The 25,710-nt window shown below is 45.1% G+C and overlaps 1 protein-coding gene across 1 annotated transcript in view; it reads right to left on the bottom strand.

Annotated features, from left to right (window-relative positions):
• The window catches only part of pcp4 (Purkinje cell protein 4), a 102,700-nt gene that overhangs the window by 5,709 nt on the left and 71,281 nt on the right, over positions 1–25,710 (bottom strand). The window contains exon 2 of the mRNA XM_033032508.1: positions 2,051–2,102. Within this exon, the coding sequence (XP_032888399.1) occupies positions 2,051–2,102 (52 nt within the window). The remainder of the gene's footprint in view (positions 1–2,050; positions 2,103–25,710) is intronic.

The following is a 25,710-nucleotide window of genomic DNA, read 5'->3' as shown; positions in this document are numbered from 1 at the left end:
GGTTTAAACCAGCATCTGCAATTCCTTCTTACCCAATAAGAAGGCGATGCCTTCAAGGGAGAAGTAGCTGAGGGGAAAAGTTTAACTTTCAGCTGAGGGTTTGATTGGGTCGAGCATCTTCTGCTCTTTAATGAAGGCGATGACTCGTGAAGTGGATGGAGATCGTCTCGATGAGCATGAGGTTTTTCCCACATTGGAACAGGAAAGGGATGTTAGTGGAATAGCAAGGGAAGGAACGGAAGAGTCGAGGGACAACATTGTGTTGAGGAGCATCTGTGCGCTGTAGACCAGCTGTGTTTCAGTCTTCTGCCTGGGTGCACAGCGCTCAGTTCCAGCTGGAAACTGTGGGCTCCTTGTTGAACAGAAACAGAAACAGGAATATTTTGCCCTGAAACCCATGGTAAATATGATGATTCAGTCCGGATGGAGGTGACGGCTGCAACAGGCCTTAATGGCCAGCTGCAGTTGGGACTGCAAAATGGCGCTAAAACCTGGCGACTATTGCATTGCATTTAGAATTTTGGGCACTATATCTGAGGAAGGTTGTTGTGCTGGTTCTGGAGAGGGTCCAGAGGGGGTTTAACAAGAAGGATCCCAGGAATATGATGAACGTTTAATTGCACTGGGCCTTACCCCCACAATTAAAATGTGGATTGTGGAAATGTCGGAGACCTTACATTTGGAAAGAATCAGACTTGTCTTAATGGACAAACAAGAACTTTTTATCAGAATATGGTCTCCATTTATTGACTACTTGACGGGGCAGACTGGCTCGGCACGTGAACCTGACTGAAACTCAAATTAAGGATCAGATGAAAAGTTATACTTTATAATTTACGAACTTATCTCCAAAGTTGTATTTTTAGTAAATTATTCCATTCTTCTCTATTATACTTTTTTCTTTTTTATTTCACTTTCTTATTTTCTATCTATATATTTAAAAAAATAGTAGAAGCAGAGTCAATATCAATTGATAATATTAGTAATGTAGGAATGATATACATGCAATGTTTTTAATATGATATGTACCTGCCTCTAATAAAAAGATTATTAAAAAAACAAAACAGCACTGGGACTGTACTCGCTGGAGTTTAGAAAGATGCGGGGGAACCTCATTGAAACTTACCGAATAGTGAAAGGCTTGGCGACTCTTGCATATAGACTCAGTGAGGCTGTTTTTATGCATTAGGTGCTCAACCAGGAGTTGTGCTTATGTACGGCAATAATCTTGCTGATCTGTATGCTGGCGTGATATACCCTTCATCACAGCAGTAGCACAATCATACTAACTCTCGTTACTTTCAGCTGGCAGTCATTAAAACACTTCTAGATTTGTCGTGTCGCAATGTACTGCTTTGACTAATAACAAACTCCATTAACCTCGTATCATCCACAATGCGGACTATTAACAAATTAGATGTTGCCAGGAGTGGAGAATAACAGTTCTTGCATTTCAACATGAAGAAACTCCTGTCCTGAAATCATGTCGACTTCATCGCCACAGTGGAAGCCAAATCATTGGGTATTTTTCAGGTGCAGATTGTTGATTTGTAGGGGTGTCAACGGTTATGGGGCGAAGGCAGGAGAATGGGGATGAGAAGGAAAGATAGATCAGCCGCCATTGAATAGAGGAGTAGGCTTGACGGGCCGAATGGCCTAATGCTACTCTTATAACTTATAAACGTATATGGACATAAGACCTCTCAGCTTCCCTCATGTCCCTCCCCTGTTGTGCAAGGGTGGCACAGTGATGCAGCGGTAGAGCTGCTGCCTCACAGCGCCAGAGACCCATGTTCGATCCTGACTACAGGTGCTCTTTGCATGTTCTCCCTGTGACCGTGTGGGTTTTCTCCGGGTGCTCCGGTTTCCCCCCACACTCCAACGACGTGCAGGTTTGTAGGTGAATTGGTGTGTGTAAATTGCCCCATGTATGTAAGATTGAAGTAGTTTAGGTAAGCATTTGTTGACATAGACTCGGGGGGGGGGCCGAAGGTCCTGTTTCCACGCTGTATCTCTAAACTAAACTAAAAAGTTAAAAATAGATATTCACCTTTGCCATCCGATGCTTTCTCTTTTCCATACTTTGCTCCAGTGTTTTTTCTCTAAAAAAAAAGAAACCAAATGTTATGAATTTTTATGCGGCCTCTAAATGCACAGATTCACCCCAAGTATTGGAGAGTCCTCATAGTTGCTGTTGGCCTTTTCCATCCATGGCATCCATGGGAAGGGCATTATGGCACTTACCACCTCCCCAGTTGCAACGACTCATTTCACTTTGTCATATCATCCCCAAAAGGCGAAGCAAACGTTAGCGTGCAGCACCACCAAGAGAGCACACCAACTTCCTTAGAAGGCTTAGGAAGTTCGGCATAATGTCCCCCAACAACTCTCACCAACTCCCACAGATGTGCCGTAGAAAGCATTTTATTGGGAAGCATCTCGGCATGATTTGGGAACAGCTCGATCCAACACCACAAGAAATTGCAGAGAATTGTGGAGGCAGCCCAGGCCATCACGCAAACCAACCTCCCTTCCATTGACTCAATTTAGACAATCGACAATAGGTGCAGGAGTAGGCCATTCGAGCCCTTCGAGCCAGCACCGCCATTCAATGTGATCATGGCTGATCATCCACAATCAGTACCCCGTTCCTGCCTTCTCCCCATATCCCCTGACTCTGCTATCTTTAGGAGCCCCATCTAGCTCTCTCTTGAAAGATCTGGGGAAGGATGTACTGGCTCTGGAGAGTGTCCAGAGGAGGTTTACAAGAATGATCACAGGAATGAGTGGGTTAACATATGATGAGCATTTGATGGCTCTGGGCCTGTACTCGCTGGAATTTAGAAGGATGAGGGAACACCTCATTGAAAGTTACCGAATAGCGAAGGGCTTAGATAGAGTGGATGTGGAGAGGATGTTTCCACTATTGAGAGAGTCTAGGACAAGACGTCATAGTCTCAGAATTAAAGGACGTTCTTTGAGGAAGGAGATGAGGAGGAATTTCTTTAGGCAGAGGGTGAAGAATCTGTGGAATTCTTTGCCACAGAAGGCTGTTGAGGCCAAGCCAGTGGATATTTTAAAGGCAGAGATACGAAGATATATTCTTGATAGTACGGGTGTCAGGGGTTATGGGGAGATGGCAGGGGAATGGGGTTAGGTGGGAGAGATAAATCAGCCATGATTGAATGGCGGAGTATTGATGGGCCGAATGGCCTAATTCTGCTCCTATCACTTATGACCTTTTGACCCAGTGGGATGTTTCTATACATTATGTGCTTAGTTGGGGGATTGTACTTATGTACAGCTATAATCTTACCGATTTGTATGCAAAAAAAAAACATCTCACTGTATGTACCCTGGTACATGTAATAATAAAGGAACCATTGAACCATTGTGCACCCTTATTTTAATTCTGCTGACGTCCACTATTTATAGTGGAGACCGTCTTTGTACGTTTTTCATGCTGCAATCACGCCCTCCCATCAGTGGTTTCAGCAGAGCGTGTAATTATAAGGTGACAATTTTGCAGAAAAAAAGTTGTTTCCTGTCAGCTTTTGATCACCAGGCACTGAAAGTTGCCGGAGTCAGTTTGCATCTACAAGCCAGCTGTCAGGGATGTTTTATCTTTTTCTTGTTATTCCCCCCCAGGCAGTAGTACATTGTTAGACGGTAGTGTGTTGTCACTGAGATCTTAACCTTTAATAAAGTTAATTGCATAATACTGCAACTGATGCAGTAAAGCATGCAGGTGCAGCAGGCAGTGAAGAAAGCAAAAGGCACGTTGGCCTTCATAGCAAGAGGGTTTAAGCATAGGAGCAAGGAGGCCCTACTGCAGTTGTACAGGGCCCTGGTGAGTCCGCACCTGGAGGATTGTGTGCAGTTCTGACTCCTAATTTGAGGAAGGACATTCTTGCTATTGAGGGAGTGCAGTGCAGGTTAATTCCCGGGATAGCAGGACTGACATATGATGGAAAAAAATGGATCGGCTGGGCTTATACTCACTGGAATTTAGAATGATGAGAGGGAATCTTATAGAAACATAAAATTCTTAAGGGATTAGACAGGTTAGATGCAAGGAAAATGTTTCCGATGTTAGGAGAGTCCAGAACCAGGGGACACAGTTTAAGAAATAAGGGGCAGGCCATTTAGGACTGAGATGAGGAAAAAGAATGTCACCAAGATAGTTGTGAATCTGTGGCATTCTCTGCCACAGAAGGCAGTGGAGGCCAGTTCACTGGATGGTTTCAAGAGAGAGTTAGATATAGTTCTTAGGGCTAACAAAATCCAGGGATATGGGGAGAAAGCAGGAACGGTGTACTGATTTTGGATGATCAGCCATGATCATATTGAATGGCGGTGCTGGCTCGAAGTGCCGAATAGCCTACTCCGGCACCTATTTGCTATGTTTCTATGATGCCTGTCATTTACATAGGTTAAATATCTGGCCAATGGTGAAGACTTGGAAACAGAATTTGAATGTTCTGCTTCAACAATCATTTGAGTTTCTGTGGTAAAGACTAGCTCTCTTTGTTTCTATATCCTCCAAACAATCGCGCAAGTCTGACTTTTTCCACAGTTAATGCATTGGTCTTTCTGCCGTTAAAGTACCAACTATCACCAAATGGCTCAGATATCATATCCTACCCAGTTGCTTTCCATATAAGCATGACCCATTGACCAGGAGAGGAAACAAAGGCAAGTGCCAAGGCAAGAGGCACAAATTATACTATTGCCCAGACAGATAATCAGCTTCCAAGCAAGGGGGTTGAGTATAAGAGGAGGGAAAAATCAGGGAGAAGCTATTTTAGTTTGTGTAGGAAAGAACTGCAGATGCTGGTTTAGGACTGGTCAGTCTGAAGAAGGGTCTCGATCCGAAACGTCACCCATTCCTTCTCTCCAGAGATTATGCCTGTCCCGCTGAGTTACTCCAGCATTTTGTGTCTATCTTCAATTAGAAGCCATTTGAGGCCAGGTTGATACAACTTGGTGGCTGATCCGAGGGCATTTATCTTTTAGTCTAATTGTGGTCAGTGCCCTTGGAAAGGGGCATCTTGCTGAACCTGGCAGTGGTCCATTGTTGGCTCTGGAAAATCATCCGTACTGGCCTTGATTTGTTCTTTTCATACCTTTCGTTCTTTTGTTCTTTGCACCTTTTCATACCTCTAGTTTCCCTCTCCCCTGACTCTCAGTCTGATGAAGGGTCTCGACCCGAAACGTTACCTATTCCTTTTCTCCAGAGATGTTGCTTGACCCACCCAGTTACTCCAGCATTTCATGTCTAACGTCGGTGTAAACTAGCATCTGCAGTTCCTTCCTACACACTATGAGGTGAGGAGTCCCAGGAAATAGATCTGGTGACAATGAAAGAATGGTGATGTATTTCCTAAGCCAGATGTGGAGGAGAACCCGATGGCGTTCTTGTGCAGCTGTTACCCATGTCCTTTGTTTCGGTTTAGTTCAGAGATACAGCACTGAAACAGGCCCTTCGGCCCACCAAGTCCGCATCGACCAATGATACCCGCACATTAACACTACCCTAAAGACGAGGGACAATTTTGCATTTACACCAAGCCAATTAACCTACAAACCTGTACGTCTTTGGAGCGGGGGAGGAAACCGAAGATATTGGAGAAAACTCACGTAGGTCACGGGGAGAACCTGCGAACTCCGTACAGGCAAGCACCGGTAGTCAGGATCGATCCTGGCTCTCTGGCGCTGTAAGGCAATAGCTCCACCACTGCGCCACCATGCAACTTGTGAGTTGTTCGCAATAGACTTCAGGCATTTGGAAGATACTGCAGAGTAGCCTGTGTGATGAACTGCAGTGCATTTGGTAGATGCTACCTGCAGTGCACCAGTGATGAGGGGAACGTTCTAAGGTGATCGATAAACTTCTCTTGTCTGGGATGCTGTTGAATTTATTTAACTGTCATGGGAGCTGTGTTCATTCAGACAGGTGGACATTGTTGAAGTAATTCTTCTATGTCGCACGTCTGAGCCTCGTCGATGACAGGAAGGCTTTAGAGAATCAGGAACCTGGAATCAACTTGCTAATCTGCAGTTTCATACCTGAGAAAATTATGTGTTTCACACACAGAGACCATAATTTAAAAATCCGTTTGAGGAGTTGTTTTAGGTGCTGCAGTCAGCAAAGGGGTTACGAAGAGAACTTTGCCCAGGTTGGGAAAGGAGGAAGAGTCTGTGGTTGAGGTAACCATGCACGGAATGTGAACTGAACAGTTACAATGACCTGCAAAGATCTTTCTCTCCTTTCAAGTTACCTTATCCCAAAATAGAATCAAGCACACTGCGGAATGAAATGACTTCCAAGCAGCACAGCGGTGGATAGATTCATGGCAACAATATGTTCTGCCACAGTGAACCACAGTTGTGCAATAGAATCCATTATCTTCTAGGAGTACCAGTGTGGGGAACTTCCCGCTAAGAAGCAAAAAGGAATTGGCAGAGGTAGTTAATTGGAGTGAGACTTTCTTGACCGACCAAGAACACAACACAAAGTGCTGGAGTAACTCAGCAGGTCAGGCGGCATCTGGAGGGAATGGACAGGCTATGTTTCCGGTCTGGACTCTTCTTCTGACACCGTGATTTGGTGTGTAAAATCATGAGAGGACTAGATCAGGTAGAGGCACAGAGTTGGGGAATCGAGGACCAGAGGACATACTGTAGGTTCAAGGTGACGGGGAAAAGATCTAATAGGAATCTGAGGGGTCACCTTTTCACACAAAGGGTGGTGGGTGTATGGAACGAGCTGGAAGAGGAGGTTGTTGAGGCTGGGACTATCCCAACATTTAAGAAACAGACAGTTTAAATTCAATTTGGAATATTTTGGAGGACCAGGAAACCAAGGTACATGGATAGGGCAGGTTTAGAGGGATATGGACCAAGTGTAGGCAGGTGGGACTAGTGTAGCTGGGACATGTTGGCTGGTGTGGGCAAGTTGGGCTGAAGGGCCTGTTTCGACACTGTATCACTCTATGACTCTATGACAGGGTCGCAGGGTTTAGCAAAGGGTCGGTGCCACATTGACATCACGGACTCAGGATTGACACAGACCCTGAAGAGAGCTGAATGTAGATTAAACCATGCTGCAGAAACTGTCTGTACAATGCCCTGGTTATCAATTATTCCACAAATGAAATATCCGAAACAGATAATTTAGAGATACAGCGCGGAAACAGGACCTTCAGCCTACCGAGCCCGCGCCGACCAGCGATCGCCGCATACTAGGACAATCCTACGCACTAGAGATAATTTATTAATTTTACCAAAGCCGATCAACCTACAAACCTGTTACTCCTTTGGCGAGTGGGGTGAAACCGGAGCTCCTGGAGAAAACCCACGTGGTCAAGGGGAGAAGGTTCAAACTCCATACAGACAGCACCCATAGTCAGGATTGAACCTGGGTCTCTAGTGCTGTAATGCCCCTGTCCCACTTAAGAAATCCGAACGGAAACCTCTGGAGACTTTGCGCCCCACCCAAGGTTTCCGTGCGGTTCCCGGAGGTTTTTGTCAGTCTCCCTACCTGCTTCCACTACCTGCAACCTCCGGCAACCACCTGCAACCTCCGGGAACTGCACGGAAACCTTGGGTGGGGCGCAAAGTCTCCAGAGGTTTCCGTTCAGGTTTCCTAAGTGGGACAGGGGCATAAGACAGCAACTCTACCGCTGCGCCACTGTGCTGCCCAAAGTACAGACTGGTCATTAATATCTGTTTGTGAGAGGTTACTGGTTGCACAAGGTCCCATTCATCCATCTATGGTAGTGACCATATGTCAAAGGAATTTAATTTGAAGTGAAGAGTTTAAAATGTCCCACAGTCATGAAAGGGATTAAATAAATTCAAGGGTTTTTTGCTTTCCTTCGCAAGACTGTTGCAATATTAATTTAAACAAAAAGGCTTTTACCTTGCAAGGGAATTGAATTCAAAATGTGTATGATGGTACGAGAACCGGCAATTTCTACTTCCTACCTACGATTAACTTCACAGTCCATACTTAATTTTGTGGGAATTCACAATGTATTAGATAGGCCGCCTCTGTAATTCACAATTGATAAGGATTTAATGAGTTATGGCTGTAATAATGGAAGACCGCTGCAAACAGGCACTTAAATTCTCTTTCCATTAACTTGTGTGGAATTGGATTGCTTTATCCCCTGCTGTTAAAAATGTATCTAAGTATAGAAATGATCAATGGTTCAAACCTCTTATTAGTGAGAGGGAGAGTGAGAAAGAGAGAGAGAGAGAGAGATAATATATTGCCATGTGTTTCTATAGAGATAGGAGTTTTTTTTTTCAAAGCACTGAGATTTTCAGTGCTTACTAGAAGCTTTTATCTCCTATGTTACTTTTTGGTTAAAAAAGAAGACACAAAGTTCTGAAGATAGTCGGAGGGAAAGGCAGCACCTGTGGAAAACATGGATGGGTACTGCCTTCAACCAAGAGCATTACAGATCTGAAGATGGGCACAAAATACTGGACAATACAAAAAGACAGCATCTCTGGAGAAAGGGAACAGGTGACGTTTTTGGTCGAGACCCTTCTTCAGACTGATGGGTCTTGACCCGAAACGTCACCTAATCCTTATCTCTGGAGATGTTGTTTGACCTGCTGAGTTACTCCAGCTTGTTGTGTCTGTCTTTGGTTTAAAGCAGCATCTGCAGGTCCTTCCCACACATTACAGAACGGGACCCTTCTTCAGACGTGTTGGCCACTTGACGTCATGCTTCCAAATAGAAGTTGTGCAAGGACCTCTATATTTGGATTTTCTTCTGTACTTGGATGGTACAAGGGGATGATTTGGATGTGGGGAGGTGGGGGGGGGGGGAGAGGCTTATCGTTATAAAAACACCAGTCCTCCTCCAGTGGACCACTGCAACTGGACTCTCCCTCTTTTCTCAGTCTATATCAATGATAAAATGGAGCCTTAGAAACATAGAAAATAGGTGCAGGAGTAGGCCATTCGACCCTTTGAGCCAGCACCGCCATTCAATATGATCATGGCTGATCATCCAAAATCAGTACCCCATTCCTGCTTTCTCCCCATACCCCTTGATTCGGTTAGACCTAAGAGCTATATCTAACTCTCTCTTAAATATATCCAGTGAATTGGCCTCCACTGCCTTCTGTGGCAGAGAATTCCACAGATTCACAACTCTCTGGGTGAAAAAGCCTTGAACTCCAATGTATTTTTATTGACTGCAATTTTTCAGGGGGGCAGCCATTTTATAGCGTCGGCCATTTTGCTGCATGTCTGGAGTCACCCATCTGCCACACTGGGTGAGGATGACAGAATTACATCCCTGCAGGCACAGCAGTGCAGCAAATGCGTCTCTACAAAAATGCAGCAGTTATTGTATATCAGCTTTACTAATAACAGATACTAGCTTTTGGTTTAACATATTATTGAATTATGTGAATTTAAATTTCACTGCTGGCACGATGGAACTCAAACTTGTTTTTTTTTTAGAGATACAGCGCGGAAAAAGGCCCTTCTGCCCACCGAGTCCGCACAACAAGCGATACCCGCAAACTAACACTATCCTACACACAGTAGGGACAATTTACAATTCTTCTTAGGCCCCTTTCGGTCATGGCTGACCATGGGTGTCTCTAGGATGCTATTCCCTATATGGAGGACGCCTGTGCGTGACTTTGTTTAACGTGGGGAGACTGGTGCACAGACAGCCACCACACGGTCCTTGACAGATCTGGGCCAGGATCCAGTGGCATGGAGTCCAAGACGACCGGAGAACCTTTTCTGCTGCAGCCTTCATCCACCTTCCCAGCTGGTGTGACGCTCCACTAAGGTCAGCCATCGTCTTCCGCCTGTTCTACCGTTGAGGTCTTGGTTGGAATGCTCTTTGTCAGGGACCTCCCCCTCGATCTTACCGCCATGGGTGGTCCTACCAGGAGCATAGTTCCAGACGGCATCACTCTCAGGATCTCAGGATCTCAGGTCCACACAAGCTTCTCCACCAAGACAAGTTGACAATCCACGGCGAATTATACAATTATACTAAGCCAATTAGCCCACAAGCCTGTATGTCTTCGGAGTGTGGGAGGAAACCGGAGCTCCCGGAGAAAACCCACGCAGGTCATGGGGAGAACGTACAAACTCCATACAGGCAGCACCCATAGTCAAGATCAAACACAGGTCTCGGGCACTCCAAGGCAGCTACTCTACTGCTGCACCATCCTTGAATCAAAAGTACAGACCAATAGATTTTAGTCTAGCAATTTTGCCATCGTGCAAACTTCTTCACTTCCATGCCACTGATCTTGACGAATAACAAGTTAGTATCACAAATAGCGACCATGGAACCACAGGATTGTTGTACAAATCTCTGCAGCTTACCTCCCTGGTGGAATAAAACTGGGTGAAAAAAAGGTCTTACCTTCCACTACCTGCAACCTCCGGCAACCACCTGCAACCTCCAGCAACTACCTTCAACTAGCATCACAACCGGCTTCGACTAAAAAATTACCGATTTTTAAAACGGCAACCTATTTTTAGTCGCGGCCGGTTTTGAATTTTTTGAAATAATCGCCGGAACATAGAAGAAGCGGAAACCACTTTCGACCATTAGGGAGACAAAAACCTCCGGGAACCGCACGGAAACCTTGGGTGGGGCGCAAAGTCTCCAGAGGTTTACGTTCAGGCTTCCTAGGTGAGACTGGGGCATTACTGTAGTCTAGGTGTGATCCCGGCCCTTGCAGGGTGCAGAGGTGGTTTACCAGACTTGGATTAGAGGGTTTCAGCTACAGGGAGAGTTTGGATGGACTCAAATATTTTTCTCTGGAATGTTAGAGGTTGAGGGGAGACTTGATAGAAGTATATAAAATGATGAGCGTCATATATATAGGATAGACAGTCAGGAACTTTTTCCCAAGGTAGAAATGCCCAACCGCTAGAGGGTATAGCTTTAAGGGATTCTCTGCCTCAGAAGGCAGTGGAGGCCGATTCTCTGGATGCTTTCAAGAGAGAGCTAGATAGAGCTCTTAAAGATAGCGGAGTCAGGGGATATGGTGAGAAGGCAGGAACGGGGTACTGAATGTGGATGATCAGCCATGATCACAGTGCTGGCTCGAAGGGCTGAAAGGCCTATTCCTGCACCTATTGTCTATTGTCTATTGAGAGGGGGAAAGATTAATGGAGATGCGTGGGGCAAGTTTTTTTACACAGTGGGTGGTAGGGGCCTGGAACACATAGCCAAGGGTGGTGGTGGTGGAGGCCGATACGGTAGTGGCGTTTAGATAGGCACATGGAAAGCAGTGAATAGAGGGATTTGTGGGAGGAAACAAACAATGTGGGCTGAAGGACCTGTTCCTGTGTTGTAAATTGTTAAGATCTATGTTCTACAGCGAATGGCAATTGACTGGCCTCAGAAGTGGACCTGGCATCAAAATGGTTGCATGATGTGCAACTCGTCTTGATTGTGGTGCTGGCTTCATTATAGTGAAACGAACGTTTGAAAAGCTGAACCACATCTGTCCAATGCAAATAATTAAACCATGAAATACTTGTAGGTTTTTTGCTGGCGCCCTTGTGCTTTTTTTTTTAATGAATTAGATTATTTCTAAAATGCTGTGACTTGCCTCACTGAAGCAAAAGCTTACAGAGTGGCGCTTGATGGCACAGACATGCTGCTTCACAAAGAGTTATAATCTCAGGGGAAGCATTGGCTTGAGGAAGCAGTGCCAAAGTTCTCCCACACTATTAATTCAGAAGGCGGAAATAGTAAACTTTGGATAAAGGGGCTTCCGAGAACCACAGGATGTAAAGAGGGCGTCATGGCCACCAGAGTAATTCCCAGGGGCGGTCATGCTTGTAAAGCAAGAAGTATGGCAGCTGCTTAATGCAAAGTAAGCTCCAGTGAAGATTAGTGCTGATTTAAAGCTAGGTAGTTGACAATTGTGCCAGGAATATAGCGATAAGTTGTAGAAACAAAGAACTGCAGATGCTTGTTCGGAGAGAAGGCCACAAAATGCTGGAGTAACTCAGCGGGTCAGGCAGCACCGCTGGAAAATGTGGATAGACAACGTTTCGGGTTGGGACCCTTCCTCATTTTGACTGCAATCAGGAGGGTAGCAATATGTTCCCTGCTCCTTTAGTTTAGTTTAATTTAGTTTAGAGATACAGTGCAGAAATAGGCCCTTCGGCCTACAGAGTCCGCCCCAACCAGCAACCCCTGTACACGAGCACTATCCTACACGCCAGGAACAATTTACAATCTTTACCGAAGCATATTAACCTGCAAACCTGTACGTCTTTGGTGTGTGGGAGAAAACCAGGGCACCCAGGGAAAACCCATGAGGTCACGTGGAGAACATACAAACTCCGCCTGTATGGAGTGTGTACGTTCTCCCCGTGACCTGCGTGGGTTTTCTCCGGGATCTCCGGTTTCCTCCCACATTCCAAAGACGTGCAGGTTTGAAGGTTAATTGCCTTGGTGAAATTGTAAATTGTCCCTAATGTGCGTAAGATAGTGTTAGTCTGCGGGGTGATCGCCGGCCGGTGGGCCGAAGGGCCTGTATCCGAACTATATCTCTAAACTAAAACTAAAAACAAAATGAACAACAGGCTTTTCCTGCTATTCGACGTCTTTGTCAAGAGCCGAGATGAGCAGAGGAATAGCAAATCAAACACAACCAACTATGACCTAACTGAGCCCTCGGACTCCAAATTAGGTTGCATCAAGTTCAAATCTAAGGGCGAATTCACCACGTGGGAATTTAGATCTTGCCCCTGGAATGTTACTGTATTTAGCTGAAGGAAAGAAAATCTTTGAAGAATCCTATAAGTCCCCAGAGAGTCTCGTAAAGAAATGGGATGGGTGAATCCTTCGGAGTACGCAGTTTAAAGTTGTTAAGTTTGAAGTTTAAGTTTAAGTTGCCGACTGAACGCTATTGCTGCTGCCGCTGCCTCTCCCCGTTTGGTACTTGGCACGAAAAGCACTCTTTCTAAACACTGCGATAACAATGTAGTGGAATTGGAAATGTCGGAACGAGGCACTGCAAACTCATTGCAGATTAATTTCTCAAACGTTGCTGAGCTAGTCTGCGTTCTGGATCATCGATCCAGTCCAAATCCCTTCATGGCAAGAGAGGGATTTAAATGAGTGTTTAAAAATTGAATTAAAACAGCTTGTGTCGGCAATGGTGAGCGTGAAAGGGTTGGATCGTCACAAAAGTCCGCCCGGGTCGCTAATGCCTTCAGGGATGGAAATCTGCCTTCCGTAACTGCTCTGCCCATATGTGACTCCACAGCAGCCAACATGGTTAACTCTTGAAAGCCTTGTTATTTTAGGGGATATTAGTGAAGAACAACAAACGTGGGCACTGCCTGCGATATCAATGTGCCTTGAATGAATCATTTTAAAGTAAATTGTAAGCTAATAGACCAGGTTGACGGACAAAGTCTCTTGTCCAGAGTAAATGAATCGAGGACCAGAGGACACAGGTTTAAGGTGAGAGGGGGAAAGATTTCATAGGAACCTTTAGGGGTAACTTTTTCACACAAAGGGTGGTGGGTGTATGGAATGTGCTGCTGGAGGAGGTAGTTGAGGCAGGTAGTATCGCAACAGTTAAGAAACATTTAGGCAGGTACATGGATAGGGCAGGTTTAGAAGAATATGAGCCAAATGCAGAGAGATGGGTCTAATGTGGATGGGACATGTTGGTCGATGTGGGCAGGTTGGGTTGATGGGCCTGTTTCTTCACTGTATGACTCTGTGGCTTGGGTTTAAATGTGACGAGCTGAAGGTGGAGCACTCCATTGATATTTTAATGGTAAATTGGGGACAGTTATGTGGTAGGGATTAGCACTGATGAGAAAATGGGGGTTTGACACTCAACGGTGACCCAACCCAACTTGTAGTAGATGGACAGCAGAGAGGGAGCTGGCATTAAAACTGGAGGCTCTTTTCAATGCCGTATCGCCGCTAAACAGAAATATATATATATTGTTATGAGAAGATTATGAACAAGATAGTAAGATAGCAATTTTAACTGTCCCCACATTTAGACTCAGCACCATGGGTGCCAGAGCCTACAGCTGCTCTGCCCCACGTCTCTGGAACACTCTCCCACCTCCCATCCGTCACCTGGACACTATCGATCAATTCAAATCACAACTCAAAACACGTTTAGATTAGCATACCCGACATAACTTCCACCATGTTCACCCTGATTTTAATGACTTTAAAAGTTTTGTGTATTTTTTGTTTTTTTTGTTTTTTGTTTTTAATCAACTTGATTTTAATATTGATAAATGTATTGTGATTTTATGTCCTGTAAGGTGTCCTTGGGTGTCCAGAAAGGCGCCAGCAAATAAAATGCATTATTATTTATTATTATGTAGAAACAAGGAACTGCAAGTGCTGGTTTACACAAAAGGACACAATATGCTGGAGTAACAGCGGGTCAGGCAACATCTCTGGTGAACATGGATAGGTGACATTTTGGGTCAGGTCTGAAGAAGGGTCCTGACTCTGAAATGTCAACTATCCAAGTTCTCCAGAGATGCTGCCTGACCCGCTGAGTTGCACCAGCACATTATGTCCTTAAAATAGAAAGGTGCTGTGGTTTGAAAAGTCAAGTGTATAGTACAATTTTATGTACCAAGTGACTGATGTGAAGAGTAAAATTAATTGCAAAATGTGATCGGAGCACAACATTTATCTGTTTCAGGAGGTTCTGTGCATATAGCATTGTACATCTCAAAATTCTTCAGGGGTTGGACAGGCTAGATGCAGGAAGATTGTTCCCGATGTTGGGGAAGTCCAGAACAAGGGGTCACAGTTTAAGGATAAGGGGGAAATCTTTTAGGACCGAGATGAGAAAAATGTTTTTCACAGAGAGTGGTGAAACTGTGGAATTCTCTGCCACAGAAGGTAGTTGAGGCCAGTTCATCGGCTATATTTAAGAGGGAGTTAGATGTGGCCCTTGTGGCTAAAGGGATCAGGGGGTATGGAGAGAAGGCAGGTACAGGATACTGAGTTGGATGATCAGCCATGATCATATTGAATGGCGGTGCAGGCTCGAAGGGCCGAATGGCCTACTCCTGCACCTATTTTCTATGTTTCTATGTTTCTATGTTACATGGAGAGGTCACTAGGCATGTATTAGTGATCTCTAATTAAAAGCACGTCACAAATTACTGATGTCACAGCTAGAACTTTGAAACGTGGACAAGTGAATGGGAAACAGCTGGGGATCTGGTTATAGAATGCCACAGTGTGGAAACAGGCCCTTCAGCCCAACTTGCCCACACCGGCCAACATGTCCCAGCTACACTAGTCCCACCTGCCAGCATTTGGTCCATATCCCTCCAAACCTGTCCTATCCATGTGCCTGTCTAACTGCTTCTTAAATGTTGGGATAGTCCCTGCCTCAACTTCCTCCTCTGGCAGTTTGTTCCGTACATCCACCATCCTAGATAGACACAAACAGCTTCAGAAGGGATTCGACCCGAAAGGTCACCCACTCCTTTATCCAGAGATGATGCCTGGCCTGTTGAGTTAATCCAGCATTTTGTGTTTATCTTCGGTTTAAACCAGCATCTGCAGTTCCTTCCTACACATTTCATTCACCATCAAATAATAACCTTGGGATGTAACTTAATGGAAGGAAAGAAGCATCTTAGGGAAGTCCTTAAAGTGACAGGCGTTACCTGCGCATGTGATATACTACATTGAATTTTACAATTTCAGGTAACGCAGAAACCTCATGTTCTCTTCCTGCTCCACCTAGTCTGCCAGGTTCTCTCTTTCTCTCTCTCTGTTTTCCACCCTGTCCCTCCATCTTACAGCCCCCACCTAGTTACATCTGCAAAGTCTGTACTGACAGCACCCGCAGTCAGAGATGATGTGATGAATGTGAGACAAAGTGTTCCAACGGAGATATGGGGGAAACGCCTCTTACACGGAGAGTGGCTGATGTGTGAAAATCACTGCCATAGGAGGTGGTGGAGTCAGATATAATCACCACAATTACGAGACATTTAAACAGGCGTTTACATAAGCAAGATATAGAAGGATACAGACCTAATGTGGGCAAACAGGATTAGTTACTGTGTAGGTGGGCAGATGGGTTGGCGGGGACATCATAAGGTCATAAGTGATAGGAGTAGAATTAGACTATTCGGCTCATCAAGTCTACTACGCCATATGATCACGGCTGATCTAGCTCCCCCTCTTAACCCTGTTTTCTTGCCTTCTCCCCAAAACCTCTGACACTCATTCTAATCAAGAATCTACCTATTTCTGCCTTAAATATATCCACTGACTTTGCCTCCACAGCCTTGTGTGGCAAAGAATTACACAGTGGTGGGCCAAAATACACAGCCCAGTTAGCTCAGTCGTACTCTCTGGGTCATGAGGCAAGCCCAACATTAGGCGACACTCTCTTTGGTGACAAGTGTAAGGATTTCACTGTACATGCATGTGGGCAAGAAAGAACCATTGACTCAGTTAAATCAGCTTCGGAGCTATAGAACTTTGATTCTGACTCGATCGATTTTTTAGTTCAGTATAGTTCCGAGATACAGCCCAGAAAAGGCCCTTCGGCCCAACGAGTCCATGCTGACCAGCGATCCCCGCACATTAACACTATCCTACGCACACTGGGGACAATTCACATTTACACCAATCCAATTAACATACAAACCTGTACGTCTTTGGAGTGTGGGAGGAAACCAAAGATCTCGGAGAAAACCCACGCATGTCACGGGGAGAATGTACAAACTTCGTGCAGACAGCACCCGTAGTCCGGCACGTACCCGAACGGGTCTCCGGCACTGTAAGGCAGCAACTCTACCGCTGTGCCACCGTGCCACCCACGATCTATGAGTAGGGTTGTGGGTCCCGCATCAGATTAACCTGGCGTTGGATTTCTGAGCAGATTCTCCAGCACAGGAACTGGATAACTTTGATAAGTTCATGTTCATACAGCTGTACTCCATGTGGAGGAAGGATTAACTAGCTGACATCAGTCCACAAGTTTGGGGCTTCTATGTTTGGCTCTGAGTGCCCCAGGTTTCAAACCAGTTGACATTCAAACAGGATAAATGTCAGCAAATCAACACGGGATTGCCACGATTGGCTCAATAAGTATAAATCTTTGTTAAATAGGCGCAGGTTAACTTTTTTTTAAAGTTTGGTTGAGTTTTTAAGATACAGCGAGGAAACAGGCCCTTCAGCCCAACAATTCCACGCCAACCAGTGATCACCCGCATACTAACACTATCCTACACACTTGTGACCAGCTACAATTTTTACTGAAGACAATTAACCTGTGGAGTGTGGGAGGAAGTCTTTGGAGTGTGGGAGGAAACCAGAATCCCGGGAGAAAACCCACGCGGTCACTGGGAGAAGGTACAAACTCTGTTCAGACGGCAGCCATAGTCAGGATCGAACTCCTAGACTGGTTTATTGCAGCAGTATCATATTTCCATTTTACAGAGGAAGCCAATCATATTCATACAACAGCCCTATGAAGCAGACTACGGGGCTCATGTTGTCGACCTCCCCGTGGTGAGCCCTGTCAACTGACCTCAGTCAGGCGGACGACAACAAACAGAGACAGCAGCAGTGCCGCAGCTTGGCGCCAACCCGGAGCATGCGCCCTTGTTAGGGAGGGCAGCTATGGATGTCGAACTGGATGGCATCACCCGGCTGCGGACTTCCGCTGCCTCAAATGCAAAAAGAAGATCAGTCTATAATTTACCGCTTTGCCCCTTTTTAGCAAAAATTATATATTTGTGTTTGATATTGCAGAGTTGATTTTTATATATTATATTATATTATGTTATATTATATTATATTATATTATATTATATTATATTATATTTAACAAGGCATGTTATAGGGACATAAACACTGAAAAATTAGAATTTGGCTACAAAATTGTGCAAGAATATCACTTCTTCGAAGGTGTGAATTAGGACATCGGATATAATGAAAACCTATTACACGCATCATCAGCACCCAGTTCATTTCATGCACCATTGATTGGATGCATGGTTATTTGAGGCATATTTATTTGTGGAGCTTGTTTGAGGCTAGATACACACAATGTACAATTGTAACCCAACACAATCACTGTCATGCCAAGATACGTAGATATATTGACGATCGACACAAAAAGTGGACAAACTCAGTGGGACAGGCAGCATCTCTAGAGAGAAGGAATGGATGACGCTTCGGGTCGAGACCCTTCTTCAGGCATGTGTTCCGCCCACAATCTTTGCACGGGGCAATTGTACCTCCAGAGGTATTCATTGTTGGGAAATTGCCCATGATGTGCCCCCTGGGAAACCGACAAATTAATATATGTGCAGCACGGTGGCGCAGCAGTAGAGCTACTGCCTTACAGCGCCGGAGACCCAGGTTGGATCCCGACTAAGGGGGCTTGTCTGTACGTAGTTTGTTCTTTCTACCTGTGACCTGCGTGGGTTTTTGTCCGAGATCTTCTGTTTCCTCCCACACTCCAAAGACGTACACTTCTGTAGGTTAATTGGCTTGGTATAATTTTTTTTTAATGTAAAATTGTCCCTAGTGTGTGCAGGATAGTGTTGATGTGTGGGGGATCGCTGGTCGGTGCGGACTCGGTGGGTCGAAGGGCCTGTTTCCGTGCTGTATCTCTAAACTAAACCAAACTGAACATACTCTTGTGCTTGCAAGCTGAAGGCCTGGCATTTATACAGTGCTTTTCCTGATGCTACGATGTCGTATAGAGTTTGCATCCATAGAAGTGTGTTTTTACCAACTAACCTCACCTTTGTAAAGTAAAAAATATGGCTTATGATTCCATAACCTGCTATACCTTGCCCATTCAAGTCCATGTCCAGAATTGTTGTAATTGTTGCTACTGTTCCTGCCTTCACCACCTCAGTTTCAGTCAGATTCGTTATTGTCACGTGTGTGCCGAGGTGCAGTGAAAAGCATTTGTTGCGCGTTATCCAGTCAGCGTATGGACATACATAATAATAATAATAATAATAATGGATGGGATTTATATAGCGCCTTTCTAATACTCAAGGCGCTTTACATTGCATTATTCATTCACTCCTCAGTCACACTCGGTGGTGGTAAGCTACTTCTGTAGCCACAGCTGCCCTGGGGCAGACTGACGGAAGCGTGGCTGCCAATCTGCGCCTACGGCCCCTCCGACCACCACCAATCACTCACACACATTCACACACAGGCAAAGGTGGGTGAAGTGTCTTGCCCAAGGACACAACGACAGTATGCACTCCAAGCGGGATTCGAACCGGCTACCTTCTGGTTGCCAGCCGAACACTTAGCCCATTGTGCCATCTGTCGTCAGATCACAATCGGATTACAATCGAGCCATTACAGTGTATAGATACATGACAAGGTCCTCGCTGGCAGCTCATCCCAAATACCATCAACTCTTTTTGTGATACAAATGACCTCATACATCCACTTCCATCGTCCTCTCTCTCACCTTAAACCAATGATCTCTCTTGTTTTAGATATTTCTGCCATGGGAAACAGACTTTGTCTCTGTATAAATAATGAGCTGCAGATGCTGGTTTACAAGAAAAGTCACAAAGTGCTGGAGTAACTCAACAGCCAGGCAGCATCTCTGTAGAACATGGATAGGTGATATTTTGGGACAGGATTCTTCTTTAGTGGGGGTGGGGGGGGTGGGGAGGGACTGTCAGGGCAGCACGGTGGCGCAGCGGTAGAGTTGCTGACTTATAGCGCCAGAGACCTGGGTATAATCCTGACCGCGGGCGCTGTCTGTATGGAGTTTGTACCTTCTCCCCGTGACCACATGGGTTGTCTCAGGGTGATCCGGTTTCCTCCCACACTCCAAAGACATACAGGGTTAGTAGGTTACTTGGGTTCTGAAAATTGTTCCTTGTGTGCGGGGATATGTTGGTGTGCAGGGTAATCACTGGTCGGCGTGGACTCAGGGGACCGGAGGGCCTGTTTCGACGCTGAACCTCTAAAAAAAAATAAAGGAGATAGTAAACAGGAAGAGGGGCAGGGCAGGAGAAAGCCCAGCAAGTAACTGGTGGATAAAAGTGAGAGTGCGAGAGTTGATGGGCCGATGTTTGAACAGAGATGATAAGGCAGAAGGTGTGAGGCAAATGGATTGAAGAGTTACGAGTTGTGAAGCCAGAGGAGTGAATACATATAAAATTCTTGAGAGATTGGACAGGCTAGATGCAGGAAAAATGTTCCCCATGTTGGGGGAGTCCAGAACCAGGGGTCACAGTTTAAGAATAAGGGGTATGCCATTTAGGACTGAGATGAGGACAAACTTTTTCACCCAGAGAGTTGTGAATCTGTGGAATTCTCTGCCACAGAAGGCAGTGGAGGCCAATTCTCTGGATGTTTTCAAGAGAGAGTTCGATATACGTAGCTCTTGGGGCTAATGGAATCAAGGGATATGGGTAGAAAGCAGGAATGGGGTACTGATTTAGGATGATCAGCCAGATCAGCCAGGTTCACCAGATTGATTCCTGGGATGTCAACACTTTCATATGAAGAAAGACTGGATAGACTTTAGAATTTAGAAGATTGAGGGGGGATCTTATAGAAACTTACAAAATTCTTAAGTTCCTGCTTAATGCAGGCTAGATGCAGGACAGGCTAGATGCAGGAAGATTGTTCCCGATGTTGGGGAAGTCCAGAACAAGGGGTCACAGTTTAAGGATAACGGGGAAGTCTTTTAGGACCAAGATGAGAAAAACATTTTCCACACAGAGAGTGGTGAATCTCTGGAATTCTCTGCCACAGAAGGTAGTTGAGGCCAGTTCATTGGCTATATTTAAGAGGGAGTTAGATGTGGCCCTTGTGGCTAAGGGGATTAGGAGGTATGGAGAGAAGGCAGGTACGGGATACTGAGTTGGATGATCAGCCATGATCATATTGAACGGCGGTGCAGGCTCGAAGGGCCGAATGTCCTACTCATGCACCTATTTTCTATGTTTCTATGTTTCTATCATATTGAATGGCGGTGTTGGCTCGAAGGGTCGAATGGCCTATTGCTGCACCTATTTTCTATGTTTCTATCATATTGAATGGCGGTGCTGGCTCGAAGGGCCGAATGGCCTATTCCTGCATCTATTTTTTATGTTTCCAATATAGGTGGCATTCAACCTGCAGCACTGGATAAAACAATCCAAGTTTCAACTTCTCTTGTAGCTAATTCCCCCCTAATCCAGACAGCTTTCTGGTAAACCTCTTCTACAAAGCCTCCATATCCTTCCTATAATGGGCTGAACAGAACTGAAAGGGGTTGGAAGGTTTTCTACACACGTTGACTTGTTATGACCAAGAATCGAAGAATCTACAACCTGAGGAGACAGAGAAAGGAGTTTGAATGTTTGTTTGTCTTTCAAAGAGAATTGGATGCATGCCTGAACAAAAGAAAATGCAATGGTGAAGAACAGGGTAATAGTCCAACGGGGAAATATAATTATATCTGTTTAAAATCAATGTGCTGCGTCACTTATAGGCATGGAAATGGAGATAGCGGAGGGGAGGAAGGGTATGCCGAAGCAGGAACTGCCACCAGTGGGAAGAGGGCAGATGATACCAGGGAATAGATTGGAAGTTTTCACTAAATGATTTGAGTTACAGGTGAAGAAGAGGGAAATAGTCCCACCAACCCGCGTGGCACGGTGGCGCAGAGGTAGAGTTGCTGCCTTACAGCGCCAGAGACCCAGGTTCGATCCTGACTTTGGGTGCTTGCCTGTACGGAGTTTGTACGTTCTCCCCGTGACCTGCGTGGGTTTTCTCCAAGATCTCTGGTTTCCTCCCGCACTCCAAAGATGTACAGGTCTGTGGGTTAATTGGCTTGGTACAAAAGTACATTGTCACCAGTGTGTGTTGGATAGTGTTTGATTTTCAGGGATCGCTGGTCGGCGCGGACCAGGTGGGCCGAAGGGCCTGTTTCCATGCTGTATCTCTAAACTAAACTAAAGTCCGACCTTCTCAATCTCCCCAGCCGCTCTCAAGCTGGACCTGCTGACAGTCTTCAAAAGTGTCCCACCCAAAACATCGCCTGCCTGTGTTCTTCAAATATGCTGTGCCTGGCCCACTGAGGGATGTAATGCTGTGGCTCTATAAGGTGCTGGTCAGGCCGCATTTGGAATATTGCGAGCAATTTTGGGCACCATATCTGAGGAAGGATATGCTGGTTCTGGAGTGGGTCCAGAGGAGGTTTACAAGAATGATCCCAGGAATTACTGGGTTTGTCAGCACTGGGCCTGTACTCGCTGGAGTTTAGAAGCATGAGGGGACTCCCCATTGAAACATACCGAATAGTGAAAGGCTTGGATATAGTGGATGTGGAGAGGATGTTTCCACTAGTGGGGGAGTCTAGGACTAGAGGTCATAGCCTCAGAATTAAATGACGTTCTTTTAGGAAGGAGATGAGGAGAAATGTCTTTAGTCAGAGGATGGAGAATCTGTGGAATTCTTTGCCAGAGAAGGCTGTGGAGGCCAAGTCAGTGGATATTTATAAGGCAAAGATAGATAGATTCTTGATTAGTAGAGGTGTCAGAAGTTATGGGGAGAAGGCAGGAGAATGGGGTTAGGAGGGAGAGATAGATCAGCTGATGATTGAATGGCGGAGTTAACTTGATGGGCCCAATGGCCTAATTCTACTCCTATCATTTATGAGTTACTCCAGCCCCTTGTGTCCTTCGCTCAGGGAACATGAAAGTGTTGGACTGACTTCCCGAGAACTGGTTGAAACATGGAGGGCTGAACACCTTCCTTCCTTGTGCCCTTTAATTCAAAGGCCATTATCCTGCTGATCCTCCACGGTTTACACGCAAAAAAAATAAAACTCCCTTCCCAAAGACAGAGAGCATGAGTAATGTATGCCAAGTGGTGCTTTCACAGCTCCCGTGACCTTCAATAGTCGGGCATAATTGGAAAGCAAGAAAAGGATCACATAGCTCAATCCTCCATGAAATTAACCATAGGAGAGAATATTCCCCGTGTGCTCAAATCCAACAGCCCATTTAATTTAATGCACCCATTAAAGTAGTGTTACAATGAAGAGGGAACACATTCGAGAGGGCGTTCTATTTAAAGCCTTGGTCAAAAACCCTCTAAAACACTATAAAAGGCATACATCAGACACACAAAGAGGAATGTGGGACATGCAAGTGGGTGATATTAACAGGCAATATTAATCCATCCAGTTTCAATTAAAATCTGTGCCTAAGGAACGGCTCCAATCTTAACTCTTCTTGTAAACCCGGGTCATTTTGTACCACCATAATGAGGATACCACTGGACTACTAAATTAAGAATATTTCCAACTCCTTGACACGTTGATTACAATGAAGGGACTGCCATCCTGAATTAATGAGATGAACTATTTAAAGAGAGCATCACACACACATACACACCAGAGGATCTGTGCTAATTTCAGGTCTTCGCGAATTCAACAAGGTAGCGTTCTAATAAAAAAGGATGAAAGTATAATTGAGCGGGTGAAGACTGTTACCAACGGCATATTTAGTGTCGTTCCTCTGAAGACGGTGCTTTGTTGGGTGTCAGATCAGTATTTTAGTTATTCCAGCCCACAGATCGGGACTTCGGTTTAAGGTGAGAGGGGGAAAGATTTAATAGGAACCCGAGGGGTAACTTTTTCACACAAAGGGTGGTGGGTGTATGGAAAGAGCTGCCAGAGGAGGTAGTTGAGGCAGGGACTATCGCAACGTTTAAAAAACAATTAGACAGGTACATGGATAGGACAGGTTTGGAGGGATATGGACCAAATGGGACTAGTGTAGATGGGACATGTTGGCCAGTGTGGGCAAGTTGGGCCAAAGGACCTGTTTCCATGCTGTAAGACTCTATGACCTGGTTAATTCTACACTGAAGAAAGGTCATCGAAACAGTCCATTGTGATACCTACTAGTAGTATTGTTCTTCACGACAGCACCATGATCATTTTGGAAGCACCTCACAATGGAAAGAGATCAAACTGAATTTTCGTTTTACAATAACCATTGCAAAGAATATTGTTGGGTGGAATAATCAAGACACATAGAAACATAGAAAATAGGTGCAGGAGGAGGCCATTCGGCCTTTTGAGCCAGCACCGCCATTCATTGTGATCATGACTGATCATCCACAATCAGTAACCCGTGCCTACCTTCTCCCCATATCCCTTGACTCCGCTAACTGGTCTATAATTCCCCGTTTTCTCTCTCGCTCCTTTCTTGAAAAGTGGGATAACATTAGCTACCCTAATCCACAGGAACTGATCCTGAATCTATAGTACATTGGAAAATGATCACCAATGCACCCACGATTTCCAAAGTCACCTCCTTGAGTACCCTGGATGCAGACCATCGGGCCCTGGGGATTTATCAGCCTTCGGTTCCATCAGTCTACCCAATGCTCTTTCTCACCTAATGCTAATTTCTTTCAGTTCCTCTATCTCCCTGGATCCTCTGTCCACTAGTACATCTGGGAGATTGTATGTGTCTTCCTTAGTGAAGACAGAAGCAAGGTACCTGTTCAACTCTTCTGCCATTTCCTTGTTCCCCATAATAATTTCACCTGTTTCTGCCTTCAAGGGACCCACATTTGTCTTTACTAATCTATTTCTCTTAACATACCTAAAGAAGCTTTTACTATCCTTCTTTATATTCTTGTCCAGCTTACCCTCCTACTTCATCTTTTCACCCTGTATTTGTTACCTTCTGTGGTCCTTTGAAAGTTTCCAAATCCTCTGGCTTCCCGCTACTCTTTGCTATGTTATCCACCTTTTTTCTTAGTTTCATACCATCCCTAACTTTGCTTGTTAGCCACGGTTGCCTCTTACCCCCTTAGAATTGTTCTTCCTCTTTGGAATGAAATGATCCTGCATCTTCTGGATTATGACCAGAAATTCCTGCCATTGCTTTTCCACCATCATTCCTGCTAGGATCCTTTTCCAGTCGACCTTGGCCAGCTCCTCTCTCATGCCTTCATTGTCCCATTTGTTCAACTGCAACACTGATACTTTTGATTTAACCTTCTCCCTCTCAAATTGAAGGTTAAAACTTATCATATTGTGGCCACAACCTCCTAACGATTCCTTTCCGATCTGGTTCATTAGACAGCACTAAATCCAGAACTGCCTTCTCTTTGGTAGGCTCCAACACAAGCTGCTCGAAGAATCCATCTCGGAGGCACTCTACAATCTCCCTTTCTTGGGGTCCAGAACCAACCTGATTTTCCCAGTCAACCTGCATATTAAAATCTCCCATAATATCAAGAGTCCAGTTGATAACTGTATGATCAGTCAAATGTGTGCATATGTCCGTGTGATGGATTGATACTTTATTATCTCAAGTTCATAAGTTCTAGGAGTAGAATTAGGCCATTCGGCCCATCAAGTCTACTCCGCCATTCAATCATGGCTCATCTCTGCCTCCTGATCCCATTTTCCTGCTTTCTCCCCATAACCCTTGACACCCGTTCTAATCAAGAATTTGTCTATCTCTGCCTTAAAAATATCCACTGACTTGACTTCCACAGCCCTCCGTGGCAATGAGTTCCACAGATTAACTACATGTTACATATAACTACATTTGACTGCATGTAACTCACTTTCTCTTCATGTGACATGTCACAGGGAAATTCTTTGTTTTGCATCCTACACACAAGGTATGCTAAGAGTCGCTACGTATAGGGCACTGAC

This window comes from Amblyraja radiata, chromosome 14 (assembly GCF_010909765.2).
Source record: "Amblyraja radiata isolate CabotCenter1 chromosome 14, sAmbRad1.1.pri, whole genome shotgun sequence".
Lineage (NCBI taxonomy): Eukaryota > Metazoa > Chordata > Chondrichthyes > Rajiformes > Rajidae > Amblyraja > Amblyraja radiata.
This window is presented reverse-complemented; position numbering and strand designations above follow the sequence as displayed.